The 13,323-nt window shown below is 46.8% G+C and overlaps 1 protein-coding gene across 2 annotated transcripts; it reads left to right on the forward strand.

Annotated features, from left to right (window-relative positions):
- The first annotated feature begins 1,790 nt into the window (after positions 1-1,790).
- On the forward strand, positions 1,791-9,837 carry TRIM10 (tripartite motif containing 10). 2 transcript variants are annotated; one of them, XM_068960824.1, is made up of 8 exons: positions 1,791-2,219; positions 4,014-4,109; positions 4,617-4,847; positions 5,577-5,599; positions 5,934-6,049; positions 7,280-7,312; positions 9,067-9,241; positions 9,768-9,837. In XM_068960824.1, exons 1-8 carry the CDS (start codon positions 1,791-1,793, stop codon positions 9,835-9,837), a joined length of 1,173 nt encoding a protein of 390 aa, XP_068816925.1. The 2 variants fall into 2 exon arrangements, with proteins under 2 accessions (XP_068816925.1, XP_068816924.1); XM_068960823.1 differs by lacking the exon at positions 9,768-9,837 and having other exon boundaries at positions 9,067-9,608.
- Positions 9,838-13,323: the final 3,486 nt, after the last annotated feature.

A 13,323-nucleotide genomic window follows, 5' to 3' on the forward strand; every position in this document is an offset into this window, starting at 1 on the left:
GAATCAAGACAGGCAGGAGAAACATCAACAACCTCAGATACACAGATGACAGCACTCTAATGGCAGAAAGTGAAGGGGAACTAAAGAGCCTCTTGATGAGGATGAAGGAGAAGAGTGGAAGAGCTGGCTTAAGACTAAATATTAAAAAAAGATCATGGCATCCGGCACAATTACTGCATGGCAGATGGAAAGGGAAAAGGTGGAAAAGTGAGTGACAGATTTCCTCTCGGGCTCCAAAATCACTGTGGATGGTGACTGCAGCCTTGAAATCAGAAGATGACTGCTTCTTGGCAGGAACGTGATGACAAACCTGGTCAGTGTGTTGCAAAGCAGAGGCATTACTCTGCCGACAAAGGTCTGTATAGTCAAAGCTATAGTCTTTCCAGTGATCACGTACAGTTGTGAGAGTTGGACCGTAATAAAGGCAGAATGCCAAAGAATTGATGCCTTTGAACTGTGGTGCTGGAGAAGACTCCTTTAAGTCCCTTGGAGAGCAAGGAGATCAAACCAGTCAATCTTAACAGAGATCAACCCTGAATATTCACTGAAAGAACTGATACTGAAGCTGAAGCTCTAGTATTTTGGTCATCTGATGTGAACAGGTTACTCATTAGAAAAGTCCCTAGTGCTGGGAAAGATCGAGGGCAGAAGGAAAAGAAGGCGCCAGAGGATGAGACGGCTGGATGGTATCACTGACGCAATGAACATGAACTTGAGCAAACTCCAGGAGACGGTGAGGGATAGGGAGGCCTGGCCTGCTGCAGTCAGTGATGGAACAACAACAACAATTAGTTTCACTTATAAAAAAATATGGCTACTGGAACTTAAAATTGCATGTGTGGCTCACATGGTATTTCTGTTGGAGAGCATGACTCTGAGACTCACAAATCTCAGTGCAAATTATGGCCTCTCACCTCCCTACCTCTGTGCCTTGAGCAAGTTAAGTAACCTGGCTGAGCTCAGCTAATATCGTAACAGCGCTGACGTCACAGAACAGCCTGGAGGAATAAATAAGATGGCATGTTTAAACTGCTTATGTCAGTATGGGGAATATGGCTATTGTAAATAAGCTCTGGCTGGTGTTATTTTTCTCTCTCCTCCCCCACACAGAGTACATTCCAACCCCTTGAGCAGCCGATGGCAGGCCGGTTGGAGCATCACTGGTGAAGTTGCTTGTGCCCTGATCCACTGCCCCCGCCCCGGGCACAACACCCTTATCTGAGTCCCCACACTCCCCTGGGTTGGCTGATACCTTCAATCTCCCTGGAGACAGCTGGTCATACTGCAGGGAGGCTGGGTGGCATCACTGCTCTGTGACCCAGTCTCCCTCCTGCTCCCAAAAGAAGAACAGTCTCTTCCACCCGTGGGTGGTTAAGATACTTTCCTTCTACCGCGAGCGTCTCTGGATGGACGGGACGAAGCAGCAACCTGCTGGTCATGGGCACCAGCTGAGACAGTAACTGAGGTCATCTCTGGGAGGCTGTCACCCCTTCTTCTCCGGCTCCTCTGCTGTTTCTGTCTCTGCCACTGGAGGTGTGTGTCTGCTCCTCTGGGGGAAAAGCAGAGCCCTGGCTGCAGGCATGCCAGTGGGCACCTTGCTCTTGTGTGCAAGTGCAGGTGTGTATGTGTGTGACCATGAGGCTGTCACTGGGTATGTAGGGTGCCCCTGTGTCTGGCTGTGTGTGCATGTGGGTGTGTGAGTGTGCGCCGTGCGTCCTCATTGTTCTCCCAGCCCTGCCCCCTAGCCGAGCAGAGGTGACCTTGAAGAGGTCAGAAGCAGCAGCAGCACCATGGCCTCAGCTGCTTCCGTGACCAGCCTGGCAGATGAGGTCAACTGCCCCGTCTGCCAAGGGACCCTCAGAGAACCGGTCACCATTGACTGTGGCCACAACTTCTGCCGCGTCTGCCTCACCCGCTACCTGGAGATCACCAGCCCGGACCCCGAGGAGCCCCCGACCTGCCCACTCTGCAAGGAGCCTTTCCGCCCAGGGAACTTCCGGCCCAACTGGCAGCTGGCCAACGTGGTGGAGAACATCGAGCGTCTCAAGCTGGTGTCCCAGATGGACTTAGACGAGGAGGACGTCTGCCCAGAGCACGGGGAGAAGGTCTACTTCTTCTGCGAAGACGACGAGATGCAGCTGTGCGTGGTGTGCCGGGAGGCCTGGGAGCACCGCGCCCACACCGTGCGCTTCCTGGAGGATGCAGCGGGGCCCTACCGGGTACGAAGGGGAAACTGAGAGCTTTCTGGGGGTGGGTCTCGGATGCGACTAGACTGAAAGAAGCAGAGCGGAGGGGTGGATGATTTGGGCCACTCTCTATTTTATCATCAGCCAGGCAATAGACCCAGGAATGCAAGATCGTGTGTTTGTGTTTTAAGTATGTCCTATATTGTTTCCTTACGGCCAACGCATAATAGTAGCTCAACAAACACATGGTGAGTGAATGAGTCACCAAAACACGAGCATGTGTGTCTGGCCCTGGATCAGTCAGGTGTGTCTGAGGATGCCTGGGTTTGCACTTGAGGAAGTGATTGCATAGTGTGTATTAGTATTAATGTTTGCACGTTTCCCAGTGGATGCAATGTGTTTGGGGGGATCTGACAATTTGAGTGTGTATGTGTAACTGAGTGCTCATGTTTGTGAGTAAATTAGTGTTTACATATATGCAGGTTGGGTAGATACATATAGTGTGTAATTTTCTCTGTCATTAAATGAGTCTATGCTGGTTTTAGTTGTTTATGCATCTTGTTTTATTACAAGTAGGTGTCTGTGTATATGTGTCAGCTAGTTAATTAGCATGTATTGGTAAGAGTTCTAAATATATTTTGCAGTGTACTTTTATGGGCATTAATATGTGTATAACTGTTTGTAACCCTTCTCTAGAGGAAGAAATTTTTTGTATGTTTGTTTTGGGAGGGTGTTTTGGCCACATCGTGTGGCCTGTGGGATCTTATTAATAGTTCACCAACCAGGGATCGAACCTGTGCCCCCTGCAGTGGAAGCACAAAGTCTTAACCACTGGATCACCAGGGAAGTCCGCAAGAGCAAGCAATTTTTGAAATAAGTCATTGATTTTTTTTTTTGCATTATCCATGTTTCTTGTTCCCTCCAGATCATACTCAGAAAGTTAATTCCATTCATAACAGAGGTTGTTTGGAGGTGCTTCTTTTGGGAGATGTGACAAAGTGAGGATAATTTCAAAGAAGGGCATATCAAATTCAGGACAGACCCTAGATACCATTTCTAAAGGCAAAAGAAATTAGAGTCTGTTTAGCCTGATGACAGGGCTTCCCCAGGGGCTCAGCAGTAAACAATCTGCCTGAATGCAGGAGACACAGGAGATGAAGGTTCTATCCCAGAGTTGGGAAGATCCCCTGGAGGAGGGCATGGCAACCTACTCCAGTATTCTTGCCTGGAGAATCCAATGTACTGAGGACCCTGGAGGGCTACAGTCCATAAATTTGCAGAGTCAGACAAGACTGAAGTGACTGAGCACATTTACACAACCTGATAGCAGGAAGGCTCAGGTGGGAACATGGAATCATAGCCTATAACGGTGCAGGTTAAAGGGGAAAAGCCCTGATCAAAATTCTTGGAGGGCCAAACAAGAGGAAAAAGACCCAAAGAGAGTCAGCTGTTAAGGACAATAACAGCCCAGGCTTTGTCAGCTGAGGCCCAACTCCTTCCATTGGGTCACTCTATTCCAAGAGACAGAGATGACACTTCTTAACAAATCATTGTTTCCATCTTAAATATTGTTTAAAAATTAATTGAAGTATAGTTGATTTACAGCTTTGTATTAGTTTCTAGTGTACAGCAAAGTGATTCATATTTTTTTCAGGCTCCTTTCCATTATAATTTATTTCAAGGTATTGAATTTAGTTCCCTGTGCTGTACGGTAGGTCCTTGTTGTTTATCTGTTTTACATATGGTAGCTTGTATCTGCTAATCCCAAACTTCTAATTTATCCCTCCCCCACCTCCATCTTATATATTTTATGCCTCTTCTTTCCAGGAACAAATACAGAAGTGTCTTGAGTGTCTAAGAAAAGAGAGAGAGGAGATTCAAGAAATTCAGTCAAGGGAAAATCGAAGGATACAAGTCCTCCTGGTAAGTCATTATCCCTTCCCTAGCCCTCTTGCCTTCTTCTGGCTCCAGTGCCTATCTGAAATCAAGGAAACATCGCATAAAGGGGCTTTGAAGTCCTTCTGAGTTTGAATCCTGAAACAAATTAGCTCTATGACCTCAAACAGCTCTCTATGCTCAGTTTATTTTCCTGTGAAGTGAAGATTAAAAATCGTCACTATCTCACTGAATTGCTGTAACGACTGTCCCTTAGTGAAACGCACGTTGTTACACTTGGTAAACGGCAGGAAGTAAGGTTTGCTCACCCCCTCCTTACATCTCCTCCCGGAAATGGCAGGCCAGGTGGAAAGGAAACCATGCCGTGGTTCCAAGTCTGTCCGGGGACCTGGAGACTAGGGGACTCTGACTTTACCACCAAACCTTGGAAGATGTGGATCTGGGCCAGGAGGGAGATGGGAGTGAGTTAAGGAAAAAGAAGGAGAAGAAGAGGAGGAATAACTTCCTGCCCCCTTTCTTCTCCTGCCCTCTCAGACTCAGGTGGCCACCAAGAAACAAAAGGTGATTTCTGAGTTTGCACATCTGAGCCAGTTCTTGGAAGAGCAGCAGAACATCCTATTAGCCCAGCTGGAGAAGCTGGACGAGGACATCCTGAAGCATCGGGATGAGTTTGATGTCCTGGTCACTGGGGAGATCGGCCGGTTCAACACCCTCATTGAGGAACTGGAGGAGAAGAAGGAGAGGCCGGCGAGGGAGCTCCTGACGGTGAGAGCTGAGCCCCGCCCCCACCCCCTGTGCTCGCCTAGGCTTTGCGGCATCTTTACCATCTGAGCCATCTCTTCTTCGCTCACAGATCTTTGTACCCCAAGTGGAAGATGGTCACAGGACCACAAGTTCTGAATTCTAAGAGTCCTTGCTTCCCCCAGAGCTCCCGGGTCAATTTGTGCCGATTGTGGTCTCTTCATCCTACCATCCATTCAGATAGGGAAGATGCTTTATTTATCTCACAAATACTTTATTTGTGAGGATCCCACAGTAAAATGCAAGTGAAAGTAGCTCTTTGAAAAGCATCAGGCACTAAGCAAACAAATGTCAAGTGCTGTTTTCAAGGCAAACCATTCTCTGTGCCACACCCCCCAGTCAGGAAGTTCTTTCTAGTCTATTTCACTTTGTCTTGCTGGAGGAGAGATACTGGGGTCCCAATACAGCATCACAAAGGCAGCATGACTTAGGGGGACACGCTTGGGACTGAGAAGCAGGTGACCTTGGAATGGGACTTGTCTTTGCCTCTGAGGGCCAGGTCACTTCACTGTCTGCATCTTATAAAATAAAGGAGATGGGCTCCAGGATCCCTAAAGCCTCATAAGCCCTAAAATGCTGTGACTCCATGGATCTGGTGTCCTTTTCTATTTAGGTCTGAGAATATAGTATTTTTGTCTTTTCTTGTGGGAAGGAGAAGTGGAAACCAATCTCTGCTTTCTGTCTTTCTCCTAGGATATCAGAAGCACTCTAATAAGGTAAGTTTGTCTCTTCTTTCCCCACATACATAAACAGACAGGCACCACACGCCTGGTTATTGCCAAACAAACATACGTTCTCACATTACAGATAAAACTCACATGTAAACTTTCACATCCTCAGTGCATTTCCACGTATTACCATAGGTACACACCCAGCATGGCATTACCCGAAAGTGGGCAGTGAGGAGAGGAAGGGGGTCCATCCTAGAGGAATGATGTCTGCCCATGGGGACTGGCACCTCCAAGCTCAGTTAGAAGAAGATGACCAACTGAGTCTGGGGGCAGTGCTAAGGAGGATAAACCCCAGAACCCACCATTTCTGTGCCTCTAGATGTGAAACCAGAAGGTGCCGGAAACCAGTGGCTATATCTCCGGAGTTGGGCCAGAGGATTCGGGACTTCCCCCAGCAAGCCTTCCCGCTGCGGAGGGAGATGAAGATGTTTCTGGGTAAGAGGACCCCATGGAGCACAGGTGGACATGAAGCCTGGGCTTACGAGTGGCCTCCATGCCTGCTTCCCTATGCTTGTGTGACCTGTGACAAGGCTCAAGCCTTTCCAGTGCCTTGTTTTCTTATTTGCTGATCTTTATAAAATCTGCTTTCAGAATAATGTGACAACGAAGTGAGATAATAAAGCTGAAGCTTTCCAGAAAATTTTAACTATTTTGAAAAATAATGAAACTGATCTAATCACTTGTCATGAAGTGACATGTAAGATAATGATTAAGAAAATTGGTCACTGTCAATAATTTTAAAAAAGCCACAGGGGCATTTGTAATATATGATGAGTTTTTTTTTTTAAATGAATGTTAATTAATAGCCACTGAGAGTATTTTTCTGTGCCCTGTGGTAGCTGACTTCCCTTCCTCCTTTCCCTGGCTTTCCCCCATCCTCCACCCCATTAACCTGGTTCTCAGAGTTGAACTGTCCATGTGGGGACCATGATCCCTTTTCCGGGACAGGGAGTGGTGATAGGTGAGGGACTGGAGGGTTTGAAATGAGAGTCAGAAATGTGGCTTGCTGCCAACACCTCCCCTTTGTCCCACATGACATCATGAATGATGCCACCTAGTTCTAAAAGACCTGCCCACAAAAAAAATGTCACCTTAGAAGAGTTTTCCCCTAAGTCTACTTCCTGCAAGTAAGTGGCCTAGCAGAGAAGGAAATTTTACCCTCGTCAAAGGCTGACCTTTGACTCTCCCCTAAATTATTTCCAAGCAGAATGAGAAACAAATTAACCCACTTATCTGTTCATTAAGTAGATGTTTCTTGAGCATTTACTATGTCCTGGGCTCTGTGTGAGGCATTGAAGGTAAACATGGTCTCTGCCTGCTCAGAGCTAGACAGTGAGGCTCAAAATGAAGTCCCAGCCTGCATCAGCATGCCCTGGGAACTTGCCAGAAATGCAAATCTCGGCCCCACCCTGGGCCACTTGAATCAAAAACAAGTGCTCTGGGGGCTCTGATGCAAGTTCAAGTTCAGAACCACTGAAGCTTTCCAGAAAATTTTAACTATTTTGAAAAATAATGAAACTGATTTCATTATTGGTCTAGAGGGTTCCAGCTGCCATTCTTCTCTTTGTCCCTTCCCTTTCTGGGGCCTCAGTTTCCTCATCAGTGAATGTTCTGTGGTTTTGTAAGACTAACGAATTCACATCTTGTTTTACTTCCTCTTTACAGAAAAACTCAGCTTTGAGTTGGATTATGAGCCAGGTGAGTTGCCTCAGTCAGTATGGGAGGGAGTGAGGAATCTAAAGTTGAAAAGGAAGGATAATTTTGCTGGGTTCCACACTGGAAAATGTACTAGTCAAATGCATATATATCATATATATATATTAATAAATATACATACACACATAATGTCACACGTGGCAGTGATACATGTCACTGCCTTCATTAGGACTGCGGGAGAACCATGAAGAAGGAAGACACACATATTCATACCACGTACCTGACAGGAAGTTCAGGGTCTGATCTGCACTTGACGAGATAGAAAGATTAAATCAGCCTGGGCCAAGGTCTATCAGGAAGGGCTTCCTGGGTGAGGGGAACTTTGATCTGGATTTAGGATAACATTCTTAGAATTGTCAGGACCCCCTACTCTCTCTCAGGTGTTGTTTCATGGATGATAGGAGTGTAACCTGTGGGCAGGAAAGGAATAAAGACTGGACCCCTCTCAAGGCGATTGTTCCTAGTCTATCAGCCAAAGACACTGGGATGTCATGGGGTTCTTGGAAGCGACTCTAATTCATGGACATATCAGAATTCACGTATTTGTCTCAACTTATAGATACTGAAAGTAACACTATGCAGAGATCTGCAGAAGTTTTGATGTCAAAAAGTGGCCCTCAGACGGCCTGATTGTAGATTCCTGAGGCAGAATGAATACCCCGTGGGTGAGTCAGGGAGCCTGACAGGAGCAAGGAAGACTGGGTATATGAGTCACATGCACCCAGGGAGTGATCATGAAGTTTGGACTGGGGGTGGGGGGATGTCCCCGCCCTCTGAGGTACAGGAGGGATAGAACGTGATGTGTCAGCAGACGAAATGAGAGCAGGCACACAGCTCTGGGTGTCAGCCAGTTTGCAGGCCGCAGAAGTGCTTTTCAGGGGACTGCAGAGAACCAGATGAGAGCCCACGTGTCCAAACTAACACGCTAACCAACTAACTAATGCTGTGACCAACACAGACAGCCTATTAAAAAGCAGAGTCATTGCTTTACCAACAAAGGTCTGTCTAGTCAAAGCTGTGGTTTTTCCAGTGGTCATGGATGGGTGTGAGAGTTCGACTATAAAGAAAGCTGAGCACTGAAGAATTGATGCTTTTGAACTGTGATGTTGGAGAAGACTTTTGAGAGTCCCTTGGACTGCAAGGAGATCCAACCAGTCAATCCTAAAGGAAATCAGTCCTGAATATTCATTGGAAGGACTGATGCTGAAGCTGAAACTCCAATACTTTGGCCATCTGATGCAAAGAACTGACTCATTGGAAAAGTCAGCATCAGCACCACCCTGATGCTGGGCAAGATTGGGGGCAGGAGGAGAAGGGGACGACAGAGGATGAGATGGTTGGATGGCATCACTGACGGGATGGACATGAGTTTGAGTTGGCTCCGGAAGTTGGCAAGGGACAGGGAAGCCTGGCATGCTGCACTCCATGGGGTCGCAGAAAAGAGTCGGACACGACTGAGCGACTGAACTGGACACATCCTCTGAAGCAGGCGTTAACAGGTTCAGGAATCATTTATGGATGGTGCTAAAATGCAGATTCTGTCTCAGGTGGTCTGGGGTGGAGCTTGAGAGTGTCACTAACAAGTTCCCAGGAGATTCCCATGCTTCCTGTCTTTGTAGGCATTCTACACATTGTTGGGAGTAATGCTAACGCGAATGCCAAGGGGAGTGTTTAGGCCTTTCTTGAAGGTGATAGCGTGTCTGCTGACATCTGCACCCCTTTTGTTTTCCCCACAGCGCACATCTCTCTAGATCCCCGGACTTCCCACCCCAAGCTCCTGCTGTCCGAGGACTACCAGCAGGCTCGTTTCTCCTACAAGTGGCAGAAGTCACCGGACAACCCCCAGCGTTTTGACCGGGCCACCTGTGTCCTGGCCCATGGTGGCTTCACAGGGGGTAGACACACGTGGGTGGTGAGTGTGGACTTGGCTCACGGGGGCAGCTGCACCCTGGGCGTGGTCAGTAAGGACATCCGCCGGAAGGGGGAGCTTCGGCTGCGGCCGGAGGAGGGGGTGTGGGCGGTGAGGCTGGCTTGGGGCTTCGTCTCAGCCCTGAGCTCCTTCCCCACTCGACTGACCCTGGAGGAGCAGCCCCAGCAGGTGCGGGTGTCCATCGACTACGAGGTGGGCTGGGTGACCTTTGCCAACGCCGTCACCCAGGAACCCATTTACACCTTCACTGCGTCCTTCACCCAGAAGGTCTTTCCCTTCTTTGGGCTCTGGGGCCGAGGGTCCAAGTTCTCCCTGAGCTCCCAAGAGGGTGCAGCTACCATGTCCTAAGCACAGGGCTCAAAGAGAGGACCTATTGACTTGACCCTGGCTGGGTCACCTGAGATTTGAAATGACTGCTTTCGATGATGTGATAAGAGTCGGGACTTTGGAGAGGGACAAGGTGAGATGAACTTCAGTCTGCTGATCAAGCCTTTTCCTCAATGTCGGGTGGATGGGACTCAGACTACTGCCAGCCCTCCTCACCACCATCCCCACCAGGCACAGAAGTACTGTGTAAGAGGAAGGAATACTGGATTTGAGTGAGGAAGACTTGGGTTCTAGAGCCAGCCTTGTAATGAACTAATTATATGATCTTAAACTAGGCATCTCACTCTCTTCATCTTGTTTTCTCCCCTAAAACATTAGAGTTCATCTACTCATATCCTTAGGAAATATTTGTTGTGTGCTAATTATGAGCCAAGCAGTATGGTAGCCACTGGTGACATGAAAGGGAAAAGAAAAAAACGAACAAACAATAAAACCCCTACAAAACTTGTCCTGTATCTGAAGGAGGTCATGAGAAGAGACAGAGGCCTCAGGAGGAAATGAGAGCAAAGTGTTGTGATAGGAGTCTGATCTGGGCACTAGAACAGCCCAGAGGAGGGGTATAACCCATTAGGAGGCAGGAGGTGAGTCAGGGTTGCTTTCAAGAAAGGGAAGTCTAAAAGATAGGTATAGTGGTCCAGTGGTTAAGACTCCATGCTTCCAATGCAGGGTATGTGGGCTCAGTCCCTGGTCAGCAAACTAAGATCCCACATGCTTCAGAGTGTGGACAAAAATAAAACCAAAAGATGATTATAGTGAATGAGGAAAAAAGGGGAAAAAGCATCTTAGGGAGAAGGGGTGGCAGAGAAGTGGATGGATGATCTGTGACCCATGGGACACTGGGTCATTTGCACTGTCTTCATGAGCTGATTGCTCATGACACCCACCCCTGACACCACTCAGTGCCTTCTTCTGGCTGCGATGAAAATGCAGGGCCTTGGTGGGAAGGGGTCAGGGAAGTTGTGGACATAAGCCACAACCTGAGGTCCACACTCATCCCCTGGAAAATCAGGAAAATCCTCTTCCTGATCTGTTGATCACCATCTGACGTTGAGAAATGAGACGAAAGGAATAAGATGGTGAACAGGAATGAGTCCCAAATAGCTCAGCTGTGGGAGCAGAGAGAGCACCATAATAAGCTTTGTACTGGGGAAGGAATCTCAGACAGAGGCAGGCGGTGAATTGCCCAAATGCAGTTACAGAAAGAGACCTGTGACTTGTAGCCCAAAGCACTGGGACTGCTCCAGGGCTGGATAAGAAGTGTCATCTGAGGGACTGGGCAGAAGGGAGAGAATCAGGACTTTGTGAAGACGTGTGGATTTGGGCAGAGACCTTGTAGGGGAGCAGGTTGTATTGGCAGAAGCTGTGGCTGCACGTGGTGTGAAGAAGCTGAGTGTTCATGACTCCAGAAGCCACCCTGCCTGGTGCTGGTTCAGGGACAAGAACTAACACGTGGCTGCCTTGAGTTTGTAAGGTGATTTCTGTCATTCCAAGGAAGTTTTAACCCTGTGTACAATAAAAGCATTGCCTTATATTTTATTTTTAGTTCTTGGTGGTGGTGTCATTTATTCTGCTTAAATATACCCTTCGCTTTAATACTGTCTCTGTTGAATCTGCTCAACATAAAGTAAAACATTCTATCATCTCCCCATTGCAGCCTCTGGGAGGAGCAAACCATCCAGGTGCAACTCTAAGGAGAGATGGGTACAGTGTACTGAGGCCCAGGCTTAGAAGTCACCCTAAAATTCTGTTATTTAGCCTCTTCTTTTTTTCCTCTTCTGGCCAAAAGGCTTATAGGATCTTGGTTCTCCAACCGGGAATTGAACCCAGGCCCACGGCAGTGAAGCTGGCATCCTAACCACAGGACTGCTGGGGAATTCCCTGTGGTTTATCCTCAGTTTAGTGGTGGTTTAGTCGCTGAGTTATATTCTGCTCTTGCAACCCCCTGGGCTGTAGCCTGCCAGGCTCTTCTGTCGCTGGGATTCTCCAGGCAAGATTACTGGGGTGGGTTGCCATTCCTTCTCCAGGGGATCTTCCCGACCCAGGAGTCGAACCCAGGTCTTCTGCATTGCAGGCAGATTCTTTATGGGCTGAGCTATGAGGGAAGCCCTCAGTTTATCGAGTAGAAAACATGGGAGATCAGGAGCCAGGAATTGGAAAATGAAGGTACAATTGCTTTTTCTGGGAGTGTTCAGTATTTCATGTAAAATGTATAGTCAAAAAAAAAAAAAAAAGAAAAGGCACGTGCATGTCCTTATATAATGGTAAAACATACCCCAAGTCCTCAGACCTGAGATTCCAGCAAAAAGTGGATCGTCTTTTTCTGTTTATTTTTCACTGGTTTTAGTTGCGTTTTTAAAAATGACAATTAGCCTCTGGGGTAAATGTGTATGAAGATCCCAGCCTAAACAAGATAGCATTGTAAAGCAATTATCCTCCAATTAAAAAAAAAAAATATATATATATATATATTTAAAGACTACATTAGACCTTAAAGAGAGAGCTTGGCCTGTTGAAGGACTTTACATGTATTATGTCACTTAATCTTAGTGACCCAGGTAGCTCCTATTATTATCTACATTTTAAAGTTAAAAATGCTGAGACCTGGTGAATTTGGGGTGCTTGCTCAGCCAAAATCATGCACCCAGGATTTTGATCTATGTCAGACCCAAGAGCTCTTAGCCACCAGGCTACCTTGTTCAGAAATGGGTCCACCAGTAGGTGTGAATATTTTATTATTGGACATGCTCCCAACAAGGGACTTGGATTCAGAAATCAATTTAGATTTCTTACACTGAGAAATAAAACTGCTAGTGAGTGAAAATACTCGTGTTGGTCTATCAGCACTTGCAGGGTAATTGAAGTTCATTTGTTTGGAGTGTGGACTCAGTGCTGAGGAAGTGGATCGATCCTAAAACACGGTGACTTCAAGATAAGGTAGCTCCATGAGCCTCCACGCTCTGCTTGTCACAGTCTGGTCTCAAGGTTCCCTCCTTTGGGAAGTGCTGGAGTCCAGAGCCCCAAGCTCCCCATCAACCTCTCCAACACCCCCAAAGGACTGTGCACACTTGGTGGGACATCCACATGTTTACATGATTTTTTCACAGCTTACACTGTAACAGCTCTATTAAAAGGAATGGCAACTCATTCAAGTTAGTTCAAATAATAGAAAAGTTTATTATAAGCTCAGACACGTAAATAAGGAAAATGGGACTTTCCCACCACTAACCAAGCTTCATGGGAAGCTATTGTGAGGGTGCTGCAGGGGACACAAGTAGTTCCCAAAGAAAGAACTAAAGATTTAAAAAATGTTAGTAATAATAACAAACACCTGGAGAGCTCACTCTGACCAGTCACTGTAAATAAATATTTTTTAATATATTACTCATTTATTGATCACAACAACCCTATGAGGTAGGTATTATTAATAGTTCCATTTTAAAAAATAGCCCCATTTTATACATCAGACAAGTGAGATGGATGTGGGTTGGGTCACTGTTATTACTCACCCAAAGAAGTGATGCACAAATGATTAATATACAAAGGTACTATTCATTGATCTGTATTCATTATATCATAATTTCCATGACATCTTTTACCTCACAGTTTCTGTGGATCAGAAGTTTGGGTTCTCTGCTTAGGGTCTCATGAGGTTGCAATCAAGGTGTCAGCTGGGCTG

Source organism: Capricornis sumatraensis, chromosome 22 (genome assembly GCF_032405125.1).
Source record: "Capricornis sumatraensis isolate serow.1 chromosome 22, serow.2, whole genome shotgun sequence".
Lineage (NCBI taxonomy): Eukaryota > Metazoa > Chordata > Mammalia > Artiodactyla > Bovidae > Capricornis > Capricornis sumatraensis.

Coding starts and splice junctions, on each gene's coding strand:
- TRIM10 (XM_068960823.1), top strand. CDS start 1,791: ATGGCCTCAGCTGCTTCCGTGACCAGCCTGGCAGATGAGGTCAACTGC. Junction 4,848..5,576: donor CGGCGAGGGAGCTCCTGACG/GTGAGAGCTGAG, acceptor TCTTTCTCCTAG/GATATCAGAAGCACTCTAAT. Junction 6,050..7,279: donor GGAGATGAAGATGTTTCTGG/GTAAGAGGACCC, acceptor TCCTCTTTACAG/AAAAACTCAGCTTTGAGTTG.